Source organism: Bos taurus, chromosome 6 (assembly GCF_002263795.3).
Source record: "Bos taurus isolate L1 Dominette 01449 registration number 42190680 breed Hereford chromosome 6, ARS-UCD2.0, whole genome shotgun sequence".
NCBI classification, from domain to species: Eukaryota; Metazoa; Chordata; class Mammalia; order Artiodactyla; family Bovidae; genus Bos; species Bos taurus.
Genome location: NC_037333.1, coordinates 24,197,355 through 24,215,247, shown reverse-complemented (window position 1 = coordinate 24,215,247; position 17,893 = coordinate 24,197,355). Strand labels below are relative to the sequence as shown.

Genomic DNA, 17,893 nt, shown 5'->3' with positions numbered 1-17,893 from the left:
ACATAGCCAGGAATCAAAATAATCCACTTGTTTTCATGTTATGTTCTGTGATTCATACCTGTCCATAACCTTTTCACAAGGATAAGATGTGTGGTTAGTTGCTCAGTCATGTCTGACTATATGACCCCATAGACTGTAGCCCACCAATATCCTCTGTCCCTGGGGATTCTCCAGGCAAGAATACTGGAATGGGTTGCTATGCCCTCCTCCAAGGGAATGTTCCCTACCCAGGGATCAAACCTAGGTCTCCTGCATTGCAGGCAGATTCTTTACCCTCTGAGCCACTGGGAAGCCCTTTCACAAAACAAGGTCATAAACAAGTGATTATCGGATGAAGACATTAAAAATGAAAAAAAAAAGAGTAATATGTCATGCATTTAGGTATTCATTCAGCTTATTATATCCTTATGTTTAGAACTGTTACTACACAAGTTATAATAAATATGACCTTTACTTTCAAGGTGCTTGTAGTCTGGTAGAGGAGATATGCACACAAATGACTATGAAAATAAGTGCCACAAGTCAGTTATAAATATCAGCATTCAGAAAAGAAGTAAATTGCTTCTCTATGTTGCTAATCTTCCACTGCGCAGGACAAGACTGAAAACTCTTGGGAAACAAGTGTAAAGAACACTCATTTCTTACCATCACCTCCAGGCACAGGTGGGCAACTACCCACCAGACAAATTTAATCTATCTTTGGCCACCTCTATTTGAGTATTTTATTAGGATTTCAAACTCACCATGCCCAAAATCAAATTCACCTAAATCATTTCCTCCTATCTTTCCCCAGCCCTGGTGCCAATCTATTTCCCTATTTCTGTTATTCAAATAACTTTCTCTTTACGTCTCAGTTATTTTCTCTCATAATCAGTCAATAATGTCAAATCACAAACTGTCTACCTCCTTAAAGCTCTTCATTGACCCTTCTTTTCATTTTATTGATTTTAATACCATTTGCACCATTTTCTTTAGTTTTTATTTATCCTGACTATAGTAGTCTAATCTTTATCCTGCTGACAGATTAATCTTCTCAACTGATAGCCCCAAATATATAATTCTCATGTTCAAACACATTTAGAGTCTTTAAAATAGTTAACTATCTGAGTCAATGTTTCTAACCTTGGCATTCAACATATTCTGAGACTATATTTCCAGCACTTAACCTCTGTCCAACCTGTCACCTCCTTATATTTCTAGACAAGAACATAGTGCTTTAAAGTTCTGACTCAGAAATTTCACCCATCCAGGATCTCCAGTTTTTCAAGTTTTGTGTGAAGCCTTTGTTGATATTCCTACACTCTAAACTAAGCTAGTTGTGAATTCTCCATAAACATTATTTACTACTTAAGACTTCTAATATAATCAAACTTATAAATTGGGATTAGAGTTAGGGTTGCAGGATGAGCCAACTATGTGACTCATCCTTCTCTTCCCCCCTTCTAGGGCAAGAGTTGAGTCTTATTGATCTCTATAAGCCCCAGCATCTAGCATAGGATCTGTCTTATAGTGCATTCAATCTGTTTTTTCTCTGTGAAATAGAATGTTCAACCCCTAACAAATAAATTTCAACAAGCAGTTAAATTCATCTTTAGATACCAATAATGTGATGTTTACCCTGCTTGCAAAAGCCTTGAACATTTTAATCTTTCCTAAGTTAATGCAAAGTTCAAAGAGGCAAATGACACTTGAAAAATAAATTACTTCCAGGGCCTCCTTTTTCTTGGACTCCTTCTTCATTTAATTTTTCTCATTCCTGACAGTCAAAAACTCATCGATCTAGACTTAAAAGCCAGAGGAGCTTAAAAGCCACTGTAGGGGTCTGTTCAGTTTTAAATACAATTTAGAAAATCTTGAAAAAGAATGACAGTTCCTTTTCAGGAAGCTCCCATACATATTTCAATAGACAGCTCTCCAAATTAGAGATTGTAAAATATTATACCACCAACGAAGTAATAGAAAAAGTCACTCACTGCCATGCAGAAAGATTTCCTTGATTTTTACAAAGAGTACAAAAGACTATATTTATTTAAATCTGAGACTGACAAAAAAATTAGAAAGAAAAAGAAAAATAGTCAATTTCTCTGAAAGATCATTATTTAGGAATAAATTACCATGCCAAAAAAAAAGCATGGACCTTCTTGACAATTTGTGAATTTAAGGCAGATGAAATGCCTCCCTCTGTACCCCTATAATCAACCCTGCTGATGAAATATGTTAAGTATTCTAAGCTTGGGGAACATATAAAGCTTTGAAATCAATGTGTTTCCGGTACAGGGGATTAGGAAAAGAACTTAATAAATCAGCTTAGGAAATGCTTCATTTCCTGTACCATATCTGGGAAGGAAAACATAAAACAGGCAGAACCAGGTGCAGCAAAATCATATACGTGGATGGGAAAATCTCTTCCAATTCCTTCTGGACCGCACTCAGCTGGTCAGTTTATGCTCTCTGGAGCTAGTGCTTCTTTTTCTAGGATAAATGGGGTAGATTTTACAGACATTTGCCTTAAATTAGCAAAAACTCATTGACAGAGGCTGAAGCAGATAGTCATTATGTAACTGTTGTCTCTGCTCAAATGAAAAATTATTTCAGTTGGGTTAAAAGTTCCTTAGAAAGAAGATACTACTAACAGAGAGGTTGGTATCATTGCCAGTGAGCTAACAGACCTTGGTATTTTCTTAACATGACCATAACAGAAAAAAAAAAAAAAAAACCTGCCAGGTCATCTCTGGGTTATCCTTCACATTTCCATCTTCCTTACAATCAGGTTTTGCAGCCTGCTTCTATGGATTCTATTCCAATTTGCGTTCAAAAATACATGTAATCCAGAGTTTAACAATGCAAGGGACGTAGTGTACTTATTGATGTTTGCAGACCTGGGATAGCAAGAAGCTGAACTCAGACGTTCAGAATTTACATTGACCTGACATGTGTTTATAAGCAGTGTTTCTCATAGCACCGATTCTGATCAATCTCTCCCATGCAAACTGCAGAGTTACTTATAAGCTAGTGCACTGATTTCTGTGTCACCTCATGAATAATTTTTGTTCTGAAAAAAATCAGAACTTTGTAAGTCATCTAAGCTAACTTTTGGTCTTAATACCCATTGCAACTTAAATCTGGAAGCTCCCAGATGGGCTGTAATCAATTGTATGTGACTTTGTAGTGTTTGGGTATTTGTCCTAAATGTATACACATATTTTGAGAAATTAAAGATAAATATTGTTCAAGAAGGAGTCTGTTTATTTTTTCTTACATAATCACTGCAAATTGGAATTTTGTAATCAGTGGACTTTTGAAAAGAGCACATGCAAAATAAAATTAAGGGCTGTGCTGGTAGCTCAGATGGTAAAGAGTCCACCTGCAATGTGGGAGACCTGGGTTCGATCCCTGGGTTAGGAAGATCCCCTAGAGGAGGGCATGGAAAAATAAAATTAGAATTGAGGTTTTTTTTTTTTTTTTCCAGGGCTCCTCAGAGTCAGAATTAATGTGTCTCAACTGTGTTCTTTTATGATAGCATTTTGTATTTTGGTTTTTGCACTTATTAAATCTGTCTTGTGTTAGAATTACGTGTTTATTTCTCCCAGTTGTGTATTTACCACCGTGGGCAAGGACAATGTCTTACTCATTTTTGCATACCTTTTACTGCCGAGTACATGGTGGGAGCCTAATAAATATTGATTAAATTTAATTACTTACAGTAAATCTCTCTGGAAGGGTTAAAAGTCAAATGTAATCCTTTCTTGCAACTGGTTATTAATATAGTCAGGGCTTATATAGGTGCATATATATATATCCTTTATCTAAGTTTCAGATTCTGCAGTCAATCAGTAGGGTTTTAATGTCTATAAATTCCCTGAAATGTTATGCAAAATATTGTACATACATGTGTAGATATGTGCTATACACTTTAATCAAGTGACTCTCCTCCTTTCTCACCCTCCCCTCTCAAGATATTAAGATTCACTTCCCCAGGGAGTTTTATCCAACCTCTCAATTTATCAGAGCCAGAAAACAGTTAGGACAAATAATTGGCCAGCAACTGCAACACAACATTTCTGATTATTACAGCCTTTCTCCATACATGATAACCTTCTTATATCTAGACTTACATCTGAAAAAAGTACATTTTTGAGAAATAGCCCATTTTTAACCAGCATATGATCCTCAGATTGTGACTTCCCAAAAAGGCTACTGTACATACTCAGCACCTTTAGGATGCCATGGAACACACTGGAAGGCCGCTGCTGCAGCAAACGTTTTCCTTCAGTGAAAACAAGCATCCTCTCTGTGGAGCCTTTTCCGTGCACTCTCCAGCCACACACACACACTCAACTCAGCAAATGCACTGCTGCATCTGCATTTCAGGGCAAACTCCCTGAAGGTAAACTGAGGCTCAGAGCGTCTGACCGGTGGTTTCTAATCCACACCATCAGAAAAACAAGAGAAAACGGTACCTGCGATTTGATCATTGCTAGAAATACTGGACAGAAGAAGACAAAAGATGGTGCCTTGAAGCAGCTTCATAGTGCCCGAGGATGGTCACAGCGGCTCCTCTCTCCAGAGTCAGGCAGGGACAACACCCTCCCAGCCTGGCAGGGCCTCAGCAAATGGAAAAGGTGTGCTGGATGTGAACAGCCACTGCCCATTCCTACTTATTTCGGAGGCTCTGATAAAGAACGGGAGGAAATGCACACACTCCCTTTGGGAGTTCAACAGAGAGGAGATTTATTGTTTCAGTCCCTTACAGGAACTCTTTTTTTTTTTCCTCTTCCTTTGGCAGCCACTTGTGTTTTTGTTACTACATTATTTTGTTCTTCTTCAACAAAAAGGTCAGGATGGGTTTTGAACAGAAAGAGATCTTTCTTGAGAATGGATCATACAGGCTTTCTAACTTTTGTTTTGAAAGTGTGTTTTGGAGTGATTATAAAGGGGTGACTCGGTTTGGATAAAGAGGCTTTAACTGCCCGAGGGTTAAATTTTAAAGCAGAATTCACAAGGAATCGACTTCTCTTTTTCCAACTTGAAAGCCCAATTAGTAAAGGCCACCTTCTGGAAAGAAAGAAAGTGAAGCCGCTCTGTTATGTCTGACTCTTTGTGACCCTGTGGACTGTAGCCCACCAGGCTCCTCCATCCATGGGATTCTCCAGGCAAGAATACTGGAGTGGGTTGCCATTTCCTTCTCGAAGGGATCTTCCCAACTCAGGGATCGAACCCAGGTCTCCCGCATTACAGGCAGACGCTTTAACCTCTGAGCCACCAGGGAAGCCCATCTTTTGGAGATAAGTGGAAAACTTTATGAAAGTAGATCATGCTCTGAGTAAGGGAAAAGACCTCTTATTTAATGGCCAAGGAAGTTTTTCAGGATATTTCTCATAGAATTAAGTAAAATCATGTGAATGCCCACTGGTCATTCCTAGTCTTATTGTTGGAATCTGATGAAGGAAAAGGAAAAATTACTTATAATACTCCACAGATACTCTTCTCCAGGAAATGTGATTGAAAAGGCACTGCTGGGGTGGGTAGAATGCTCTTGTAACAAATCAGTGAGGTTGAGAGAGATGGAGTCCTTGGACCAGAATACCAATCAGGCAAGATCTTCAGTGTATCAGGGATCTCTTTGATGTTAGCAGCAATTGATTAAAGCATGTAATGCAGCCACAGTCCTGGCTAAAATCCCTGTGTGTGCCAAGTAATTCTACACTTCTCCCCAGTCACAGGCTGCATATCTAATCTCAGCCAATCATCCTTTTATATACCTTCAGGCATGAAGCCCTGTGGACAAAAGAGTGTCAATGGATCAATACTAATTCATCTGCTCCACCAAGAAAACTATTCCCAAATTACAACTCTACCTGTTCATAAGGAGAACACACATTTCACGGCTGCACGGTGCTGGGCAGGACTCATGACAAGAGTGGTTAGAACAAGTCACTGATCAAAACATCGTAAAACACTAGCTTGTTTTATCCTAAGTTACACCAAGTCCCAGAAGAGCCTCCAAGTGTCTATTTTGTGTATAAAACCTAATTTTACTCTCCCTTCTAAGTAATTTTCTAAAACAGACTGCCTTTGGAGTTGTTACTCAATTTAGCATATCCTGGACAGTATAAAGATAGCAATGTATGTGAATAGATGTTACATGCATTTTCCAGAAATAAATTGGGGTGTGGCCAAGAACTCACAGTGGAGACTTCACATTACCTCACTTCCTGCTCCTTGTTCTGTTTTAACTCTGGCATTTTTAGCGCTCATGGTCACTTCTTTTTTTTTTTTTTTCATGGTCACTTCTGATGTTGGTTAAAATCACTGTTGCAGGGATGCAACAAAATTTTTATTTCTTTGATTTTGATGCCTGATTGCAAGGCATTTCTGTGAAAAAAATTAGATGCCTATTAGAAGAAAGCTTGATAATAGAAAATTAGGTATATTTAAAAGATAAGTCCTGTTGCTGAGAAAAATAAAGACAAAACCCGAGAAATACTTTTTTAAATGGCTTGGCAAAAAAAATGGAAAACTAGGAGTAATATGGTGAGTCAGTTTCATCTTAATTGATGAGAAGGTACTTTTAAGGTAAAACAATTTGTTGAAACAGTGGTGATTGCAACAAGTTACAGAGATCAACGGCATAAAACAGAAAGCACAAACACAATCTATATACAGCTATCTACATAGACACAGATACATTGCCCATATGTGTGTGTGTGCATCGAGAGTAGATATAGGCTAATTTAACATACAGTAAACGTGATGAGTAGAATGGATTATTTCATTAGCAATTTTTTACAAGTTACAAGTGATCAATTCAAAGAAATAGAGGAAAATAACAGAATGGGAAAGACTCAAGATTTCTTAAAGAAAATTAGAGATATCAAGGGAACATTTCATGCAAAAGTGGGCACAATAAAGGACAGAAACGGTACGGATCTGAGAAGAAGAAGATATTAAGAAGAGGTGGCAAGAATACACAGAAAAACTATGCAAAAAAGATCTTCATGACCCAGATAACCATGATGGTGTGATCACTCACCTAGAACCAGACATCCTGGAATGTGAAGTCAAGTGGGCTTTAGGAAGCATCACTACGAACAAAGCTAGTGGAGGTGATGGAACTCCAGTTGAGCTATTTCAAATCCTAAAAGATGATGCTGTGAAAGTGCTGCACTCAACATGCCAGCAAATTTGGAAAACTCAGCAGTGGCCACAGGAGTGGAAAAGGTCAGTTTTTATTCTAATCCCAAAGACAGGCAATGCCAAAGAATGTTCATACTACCACACAATTACACGTATCTCACACGCAAGCAAAGTAATACTCAAAATTCTCCAAGCCAGGCTTCAACAGTACATGAACTTCCAGATGTTCAAGCTGGATTTAGAAAGGGCAAAGGAACCAGAGATCAAATTGCAAACATTCATTGGATCATAGAAAAAGCAAGAGAATTCGAAAAACATCACTTCTGCTTTATTGACTATGCCAAAGCCTTTGATTGTGTGGATCACAACAACCTGTGCAAAATTCTTAGAGCTGGGAATACCAGACCACCTTACCTACTTCCTGAGAAATCTGTATGCAGGTCAAAAAGCAACTGTTAGATCCAGACATGGAACAATGGACTGGTTCAAATTGGGAAAGGGGTATGTCAAGACCGTATATTGTCACCCTGTTTATTTAACTTCTATGTAGACTACCTCATGTGAAATGCTGGACTGGATGAAACACAAGCTAGAATCAAGATTGGCAGAAGTATCAGTAACCTCAGATACACAGATGACACCACCCTTATGGCAGAAAGTGAAGAAGAACTAAAGAGCCTCTTGATGAAAGTGAAAGAGGAGAGTGAAGAAGCTGGCTTAAAACTCCACATTCAAAAAATGAAGATCATGGCATCCGGTCCCATCACTTCATGGCAAATAGATGGGGCAACAGTAGAAACAGTAACAGACTTTATTATTTTGGCCTCCAAAAATCACTGCAGATGGTGACTGCAGCCATGAAATTAAAAGATGCTTGCTTCTTGGAAGAAAAGCTATGACCAACATAGACAGCATATTAAAAAGCAGAGACATTACTTTGCCACCAAAGTCCATCTAGTCAAAGCTATGGTTTTTCCAGCAGTCATGTATGGATGTGAGCATTGGACCATAAAGAAAGCTGAGTGTCAAGGAATTGGTGCTTTTGAACTGTGGTGTTGGAGAAGACTCTTGAGAGTTCCTTGGACTGCAAAGAGATCCAACCAGTCAATCTTAAAGGAAATCAGTCCTGAATAGTCAGTGGAAGGACTGATACTGAAGCTGAAACTCCAATACTTCAGCCACCTGATGTGAAGAACTGACTCCTTGGAAAAAACCCTGATGCTGGTAAAGATTGAAGGAAGGAGGAAAAGAGGATGACAGATGATGAGATGGTTGGATGGCATCACTGACTAGATGTACGTGAGTTTGAGCAAGCTCTGGGAATTGGTGATGGACAGGGAAGTCTGGCGTGCTGCAGTCCATGGAGTCTCAAAGAGTCTGACACGACTAAGTGACTGAACAAGTTATAACCATCTTAAAAAATCAAAGTTATCTATTTACTTCAAATACCAAAATACTATCTTATATGTTAAAATTTAAATGTAAAAATCAAAATTATAACATTCTGAAAGAGAAATAGGTGTATGTAACTAGAGTAGAGAGGCTATTTTATGCATAAAACCAAAAGAAGTGTTCTTAAAAGAAAGTTTTGATTTGTTTTCTTATATAGAAAGTAAAATATTTTTGGTTCAACACACAATAAGATGAAAAGGCAAATTTTAATGCCTGTAAAAAATAATACATAATAAATATTTTAATTCTTCATATGTAAAGACCTCTTGCTAATAAATAATAAAACAATGACTCTGCACCTTAAACACAGACAAAATAACATCTTCATGGAAGAAACAGAAGGCCAACAAATGGAAAAGCATATTTATCTCAGTAGAAATCACAAAGAATGGATGTTCAAGAATATAACAATGTTCAAGATATAACATTTTTTATTTTTTGCCTTCCCAATATAATTAGGTATATTTTCTGACAGGTCCCAGTTTAAAAGAATTTAAGGAAAGTTACTGTCTTGTTCTTAGTATATGATTTTTCAGGTGGTTGTAACCTGACAACATACATCAAAGTTCTTGATTCACCAAAACAACATACACCTGTATTAAAGAACCATACTCTTTGAACTTGCAATGATATGTTTAGGAATTTAATCTAAAAATAAAGATGCTCATTAAAGTTTATGTTATTATAAACATTTGTCAACATTAATTATTATGGAATAAGATAGAATATTTTGCCACAAAATACCAAAGAAATTGTTATGGATATGGAAACACATTCATGATATTTTCTTGCATGTTCCTGTGCATTTACATGTACATATGCATATATACCTACACATGAATGTATATATATATAATAGAAAATATTAATAGTGCTTATCTCCTGGTAGTGAGCTGCAGATGGTTTTTATCTCATAATTGTTTATTTTTCTTTAAAAGTTTCTCAGAGCAAAACATTATTTCTATCTTTAAACAAAACAAAGTTTTTGTATGATCTGATACTTTTTGTTTAATTTAATATTTTGACAGAATATTAATAAAACATTTGTATTCTAACCTACTTGAATGCTTTAATTATTTGAAAGCTAGATAATTACTTAATAATCTATGGCTTAAGAGTGCTTTAATAAAAGAAAACCTGGGAAGAGACCTAAACCACCTTAACCTGAGAGATGAAAAGATGCTTTTTCTTTTTTCTTTTTTTCCACAATTTGTCCTCTGTATTCCTTGCTGAATCAGAAAGATAAGCTGTTGTGGGGTCACACAAAAGCAATCTCAGAACTCTTTACAAGCACTTCTTAAAGTCAGCCATTGACTTCTTTGACACTGAATAAGTTGTATAATGAAGACTCCAACACTGATGAGTGTATGTTAACTTGTGTGGTACTGAAAAGATTTATTCAGCCGTCATCATGATTGAACCCCCAAATTAAACTTCCTTTCCATACTTGATTCTTCCTCTCTGCCAGCTTGTCACTGAATAAAATAACCTAAAGAAGTAGGAAGACCAAAAAGTGATCATGAACTGGCAAAGAGCGTGAGATCTTGTGTTCAAATCCCACCTCCTTCCTTTAGTCCTCGGTGGCTCTACTGAGTTACTCAGCCTCATTAAGTCATATTCCAGGGTCTTCTAAAATTGTATATTAAAGCAAATAAACCTTAAACTTGTAATTTAGGCTGAAATAAATTGTTTTAGATCAATGGTATATTTTCATGTTGTTAAGATTTTTAAATAAGATTTTTAAATAAGCTGTATTATTCCAAAGTGATAACCACTTTGCAAAAAAGTATTCAGATGATGAAAGTTCCAAAATATTGTCAAGAGCAGATTAAACAGAGTCTCAACTCTTTTTCTCAGGATTTTATTTCACGTTGCACTTTTCAGATTTTTAAAAATATCAGGTCTGTTCTCTGGTATAGAACCTAACAAATTATTTTTGTTACTTCCCTATCTGAAATCCCTGGTGGCTCAGATGGTAAAAAATCTGCTTGCAATGCAGAAGACCTGGGTTCAATCCCTGGGTTGGGAAGATCCCCTAGAGAAGGGAATGGCAACCTACTCCAGTATTCTTGCCTGGAGAATTCCATGGACAGAGGAGCCTCGTGGGCTACAGTCCATGAGATCAAAAATTGTTGGAAACAACTGCGTGGCTAACACTTTCAACACTATCTAAGATGGTAATTGGAGTATCTCCTGAAGGTATTGAGAAAAGAGCTGAAGATAAACAGACTCACGTACTAAAGATATTAAGTCCCTCTCCTGCAAAACCAAAATGGATATGAGGATCAATAGTGGGTCCTGGAGAAGGGAATGGCAACTCACTCTAGTGTGCTTGCCTTGAGAATTCTATGGACAGAGGAGCCTGGAGGGCTACAGCACATGGGTTCACAAAGAGTCAGACATGACTGAATGATTAACACATTATACAACAATGCCAGTAAAATATCTTCCTCACTTCCTGTATTTCTAGTAATCAACTCGTAGTGTCTCAAGGCTAATGCTATATTATTGCTCCTCAAATGAAAAAGGAGACATGGCAAGCTGATTTTTAAAGCTTGCAAAGAACATATTTTTTACATTCTACAATTGTTGTTTACAGTTGTTCAGTCATATTGGACTCTTTGTAACTCCATGGACTGCAGCACACCAGGCTTCCTTGTCTTTCACTATCTCCCAGAGTTTGCTCAAACTCATCTCTATTGAGTTGGTGATGCCATCCAACCATCTCTCCCTCTGTTATCTCCTTCTCCTGCTTTCAATCTTTCCCAGCACCAGGGTCTTTTCTGATTAGTGGGTTCTTCATATCAGGTGGCCAAAGTATTGGAACTTCAGCTTCATCATCAGTCCTTCCAATAACTATTCAATGGTTCATTACAATTTTACACTTCAACATATAAAGACAGTTCTTTCACTTCACACCAACTTGATAGGGTTCAATCTCGTAATTCTTGATATACAAGAACATAAATATGGAGGAATCATAAAAACACAGTAGCTCATAGATAAGATTTACAAAAAATTATTTTAGAACAAATTCTTAAGTCATCATTTTTCAGGAGTAACCTTGACAAATGGTGAATGAATTTGCATATCCAACAGTTGAAATGACTGCAGTTCATTATTCTGTAAAAATGTTCTCCTGTTGGATCACTCTTGTTAAAAAGTTCAATCACCATTTTTCATCCTCATGTCCCTTAAGGAGCTCTGAAAATCATTGCCATAAATTGATTTCTTTTTGTATACAAAACTGAACTTAAGGATCTTTTCCCATTAATTATATAGATCATATTAACAAAGAAATGAGATTTTTACCAGAACTTTTGGGCAATAAATGAAAGATAAATCATCGAGTTATATCTAATGAAGCACAGGTATGGCTACTTCCTTGGAATTCTGGAATATTTAAATGAACTCAGAAATAAACAGGCAAATATAAAGTACTTCATTATTTACTCAACTTTCCATTTAGCTCAGCTGTTACTACATACTCCATGTCCAAGATTTCTGCTCTGATGTCTTATTTTGGGTGTGCTGGAAATAGTATCTTAGGGAAATACTCTTTTTTTTTTATGTCAAATGACACCTAATAAAAATGAGTGAGCAGTATATGCCAAGGATTTTTTACAGATATATTTATACAAAAGTGTGATGAAAGTGAATGGCATCTCAGTGCTGTCACTGTTTATATATGTTCCATCCGGCTTAACTAAGCTACCTATTCAGATTTTGCTCCTTTTTTTCCCTACCCATTTTAGTTCTTATTTTCAGTTTAGCAAATCCCTTTTGCATTGTTCATCTCTGTGGCCATTTCGTAATACTCAAAGGAATCTTTCATAGGACCAGATCTGAAACAATTTAAAAGCATGATGAGGTGATTTATTTACTTCTTCCTTCCAAACTTCCAGACAAATGGAAGTTGAAATTAATTCTCTACAATCTGGGTTGTTTCTTTCTCTCCTTTATTTTTTTCCAAATAAAGAAAGCCAGCTACAGGCACAGCTCTCTTGTATTCATAGAAACATATAAACTTAAAATTAGAAATAGTGTCTGTACTGGTTCATTCCTCTTAATAAAGCACTCTTTACACATAACTAACTCAGTGAAAGAATTACCTTACTAATGTCTTTGGGGCTATTCCCCAGGAATTCAAGAAACTGCTGCTTACTCTGTGTCTATTTCATTCTCATTTTGGTCATTCTCTCCCAGTATCCAGTGGGTGGCCTCTACCTACCTGCTGTTTCAGTTTGGTCTTCCCTTGGATGCTGTATCTCAGAACAGCACTCTACTAACATGTGAAGAGATTTCTCAGATTATGAAATTCTATACCCTCCACCCTGACTGTAGCCAAAACCAGCTGAAATTTGTAGCCAAGACTTTAATGAACATCTAGACCCCTGTATTACGCAGGCTCATGTGACTAGTTTTAGACAGAGACTTTACACAAAAGTAACATGTCACTTCCAGGACGATGCATAGAAGAGCCCATATGAGTCCTCTATGTGTTTATTTTCCTTCCATGGCAACCTTTGAGACCGTGTATCCCTGATGGAGCAGTCTGTGTCCCTGGGTAATTGTGTGAAGCAAAGCCCTCCATCTCCAACAACACAGACCTGTTCTGAATTTATATGAGTCTTACATAAATATTTATTTTATTAAGCCACTTAGATTTCAAGTTTATTTTGTTACTGAAGGCTATTTTGAACAAAGGAGAATTATATTTATTACCTTCACTTGAAAATCTTGATTTGATAGAATTATTAGGCTGGTGAAAAGGTAATTGCAGTTTCAGACCATGAATCTTAAATCATTATAACTAGGCTCAAATACACCACTATTAATCGAAATAGGAACCATTACAATCAACACATTTTTGCCAATGAGAAATGTTTGTTTATTTCTGTAGCATAAAGATCTGTGCTAATGATTTCCTGTTTCCTAATGATTGTGGAAGTGTTTTCCCTGCAAAAGTTTGTAGAGATGCTTGAAGACATGGCAATCAGTTGGGGAGAGGGTAGATGAAAATGACAGAGGAGGCAAAACTTCATAGCCCAAACCGTTCAACTTTTGAAGCGTTGGTCGTGTGATGCGTAGTCAGGCATTGTTGTGGAGAAGTGGGCCCATTTTGTTGACCAATGCCGGCTGCAGGCATTGCAGTTTTTGGTGCATCTCATTGATTTTCTGAGCATGCTTCTCAGATGTAATGGTTTCACCAGGATTTAGAAAGCTGTAATGGATCAGACGGGTGCTGCTGCTGCTAAGTCGCTTCAGTCAGACGGGTAGCAGACCACTAAACATTGACCATGAATGTTTTGGGGTGCAAGTTTGGCTTCGAGAAGCACTTTAGAGCTTCCTCTGGGTCTAACCACTGAACTGGTCACTCTTGGTTGTTGTATAAAATCTACTTTTTGTCACATGTCACAATCCAATTGAGAAATGGTTCATTGTTGTTGCATAGAATAAAAGAAGGTGACACTTCAAAATAACAATGTTTTTGATTTGCAGTCAGCTCGAGGAGTTCATCAAGGCTGTATATTGTCATCCTGCTTATGTAACTATATTCAGAGTACATCATGCAAAAATGCTAGGTGGCTAGATGAATCACAAGCTGGAACCAAGATTGCTGGCAGAGATATCAACAACCTCAGAAATGCAGATGATACCACTTAAATGGCAGAAAGTGAAGAGGAACTAAAGAGGCTCTTGAAGGTGAAAGAGGGCAGTGAAAAAAGCTGGCTTAAAAGTCAACATTCAAAAAACTAAGATCACGGCACCCAGTCCTATCACTTCATGGCAAATAGATGGGGAAAATGTGGAAACAGCATCAGATATAAGTTTTTGGGCTTCAAAATCAATGCAGACGGTGACTGCAACCATGAAATTAAAAAACGCTTGTTCCTTGGAAGAATAGCTATGTCAAACCCAGACAGTGTTTTAAAAAGCAGACATCACTTTACCAACAAAGGTCCATATAGTCAAAGCTATGTTTTTCCCAGTAGTCATGTATGGATGTGAGAGTTGGGCTATAAAGAAAGCTGAATCCTGAAGCATTTACGCTTTTGAACTGTGGTGCTGGAGAAGACTCTTGAGAGTCCCTTGGACAGCAAGGAGATCAAACGAGTGAATCCTAAAGGAAATCAACCCTGAACATTCATTGGAAGGACTAACGCTGAAGCCAAAGCGCCAGTACTTTGGCCACCTGATGTGAAGAGCTGACTCACTGGAAAAGAGCCTGATGCTGGAAAAAGTTGAGGGCAAGAAGAGAAGGTGGTGACAGAGGATGAGATGGTTGGATGGCATCACTGACTCAATGGACATGAGTTTGAGAAAACTCAGGGAGATAGTGATGGACAGAGAAGCCTGGCATGCTCCAGTTCATGGGGTCACAAAGCATTGAACATAACTTAGTGACTGAACAACAGCATGAGGCACCCACTTATTGAGCTTTTCCACCTTTCCAATTTGCTTCAAATGCCAAATGACCATAGAGTGTTAAGTATTGAGTTCTTTGGCAGCTTCTCTAGTTGTAAGAGGATCAGCTTTGATGATGTCTCTCAAAGGGTCGTTGTCAACTTCCAATGGCTGGCCACTGAGCTTCTCATCTTCAAGGCTCCTGCCTCCTTTGCAAAACTTTTTGAACCACTACTGCACTGTACATTTGTTAGCCAGATTTGTTGTTGATGTTGTGAGTTGTCTGTTGCTTTATGACCAAATTTGAACTCTAGTAAGAAAATCACTCAAATTTGCTTTTTGTATAACATCATTTCCCTAGTCTAAAATAAATATAAAATAAACAGCAAGTAATAAGTCATTGGCAAAAAAAACATAAAGTGTGAAATATTCATTAAAATGATGGATAACATAACCACATTTATTTAAGAATATATTCCAATATCAAACAGCAAAGTTCAGCAGTGTGAAACTGCAGTCACTTTTGAATCAACCTAATAAGACCAAAATGGTCACACTTTTTAGACATCATTAACCTCTCACACTAGATAGTAAATCTTCTACCCACCCTAGTGTATGGCCACCCACTCCCGTATACTTGCCTGGGAAATCTCATGGATAGAGGAGCCAGGGGGTCACAAAGAGTCAAACATGACTGAGTGGCTGAGCATGGACACATATCAAAATAATACATGAGATTTACATATGTAAATTACCCAAAGCAGTTGGCATTCTTCATATCCATCATCACAGAGGCTGATGCACAAAGAGTGATTTTTTATATCATCTAGATTGAGTTCTCTGTTCTGATCCCAAACTTGCAGGAAGGCCTTATATTGAGTCTTATTTTCTCCTCCACATTTATCTGCTCCATTTTTCCTTCAGCAATAAAATGCAATGGAATCTTTTTTTTATCCAATTTAAGGCTTATTGATTGGCACAGGAGGTGGATGGGAAGGAAAGACATCCAGATACGTTCTTAGAGATTATATAGATATCCTCATTTTACTGAAAAGAATTAGTATATCATGAGAACATGGGCTTTGGGGGGCCAGACAGTCTTAGGGCTGTCATTTTCTCTATGACTAAGGACAAGTCCTCTAATGCTCATTCTTAAAATGCAGAAAAAGTAATTTTCAAAAGTGAGCTTCCTGGTTGGCTTCCCTGGTGGCTCAGATGGTAAAGAATCTGCCTTCAATGCAGGAGACCAAGGTTCAATTCCTGGGTAGGGAAGATTCCCTGGAGAAGGGAATGGCTACTCACTCCAGTATACTTGCCTGGGAAATCTCATGGACAGAGGAACCTGGTGGGCTACAGTCCAGGGGGTCACAAAGAGTCAAACAAGACTGAGTGACTGGGCATGGACACGTATCAAAATAATACATGAGATGTGCATATGTAAATTACCCAAAGCAGTTGGCATTCCTCATATCCAGTCCTATTGCATGACACTAGGATAGAAACAACTTTTTATTTGAATCTTAGTTCATTCATCTATAAAATGATAATGCCAGTTCTAAGTTCTGAAACTATCCAGTTGATAGAGTTATTTCAAAAATTAAAGATGATATGAATGGAAGTACTTAAAAACCTATTACTTTCTATATGAAAGTAAGATACAGTTTTTTTTGTTTCCTGAAAATTAAGAATATGTTTCAAAAGTAATACAAATAGTCACAAGACCAGGGTGTTAGTAATTAAGAACAAAACCATTATTAAATGCCTTACCTTGCCAGAATGCAAACAATTTTAGCAAAATGCAAATATTTTGTACCAAGCTTCTCAAAATAAATTATTTCCATTTCACCACAAAATAAAAATTGTTTATAAATGTTTTCAACTTCATTAAACTAATACTGGCTTAATATTTTCCTATCCTGTATAACTAAAGATAAAAATATCTTGGATGAACAACAAAGCTGGGACACAATTCGACCCATTCTTCCAAACACAGACTTTGGTCGGAGGAAATGACATAGTAATGAATTTCACAAGCAGATGAGTGCTACATCTGAGCACACTTCCAACCATAGAACCCAAATTTCCTGCCTTAGGAGGTTTGGGATTCTTATATCCTGAACTGGCCTGACACTATACCACTGAGAGTTTTGTCCATGTTTATCCATAAATCTTAATATTAGAGTCATCCTGAGGAATTTTTCAAAGACCTATATGTTTAGGCTTCAACCATAAAATTTCTATTTAAGAAGTCCAGGGTGGGGACTAGGTATATATATGGGGGGGGGGGAAATATATATATATATATATATATATATACACACACACACACACACATATACACCAATAATTCTGATGGTTACTCTCAGTTAATAATTATTGATTTAGATCATTATAAAAAGAAGTTTTTTTAAAAATAAATATGTGCTTGCTATCTTAAAAGGAAGCAGCTGCCTTTCCTACTCCTCACTCTCAGTATCCACTCCAACAGTCTTCGCTCTAAGAATCTGTGTTTCTAATTTACTCCTTGTAGGCCTTCTTGACATCAGTAAAACAAAGATTTAAAAAGCAGCAACAATATTTCAGAAACTCATTTTTACAGAATTTTTGCTACTTTAAAATGCAAATTCCATTAATTTCATTTATATTTTCAAACCTCCAGCTAATGAAGCCTATCTTGATCTTTTCAAGGGGCAATGAGTTCAGATTATTAAAAAGATATATTTAGTTTTCATGATTTTGAACCCTTCAGTCTCAAACATTTCAAACTGCATTAAATAGTTGTTTATGATTCCTTTTAAATTCATTATATTTGCATCCTGATTTATAGAACAAGAATAAAATGCCACCAACTTTTGAAGTAATGATTATATTCTAAGTGTTTAGATTTTTTTCCTTT

General features: G+C 37.0%; 1 protein-coding gene across 5 annotated transcripts in view; it reads right to left on the bottom strand.

Annotated features, from left to right (window-relative positions):
* EMCN (endomucin) overlaps positions 1-4,635 on the bottom strand; it is a 121,635-nt gene extending 117,000 nt beyond the window's left edge. For all 5 annotated transcript variants that reach the window (NM_001076420.2, XM_005207702.5, XM_010805951.4 and 2 more), the window contains 1 exon segment: positions 4,461-4,635. In NM_001076420.2, the coding sequence (NP_001069888.1) occupies positions 4,461-4,530 (70 nt within the window). In that variant the 5' untranslated portion in view covers positions 4,531-4,635.
* Positions 4,636-17,893: the final 13,258 nt, after the last annotated feature.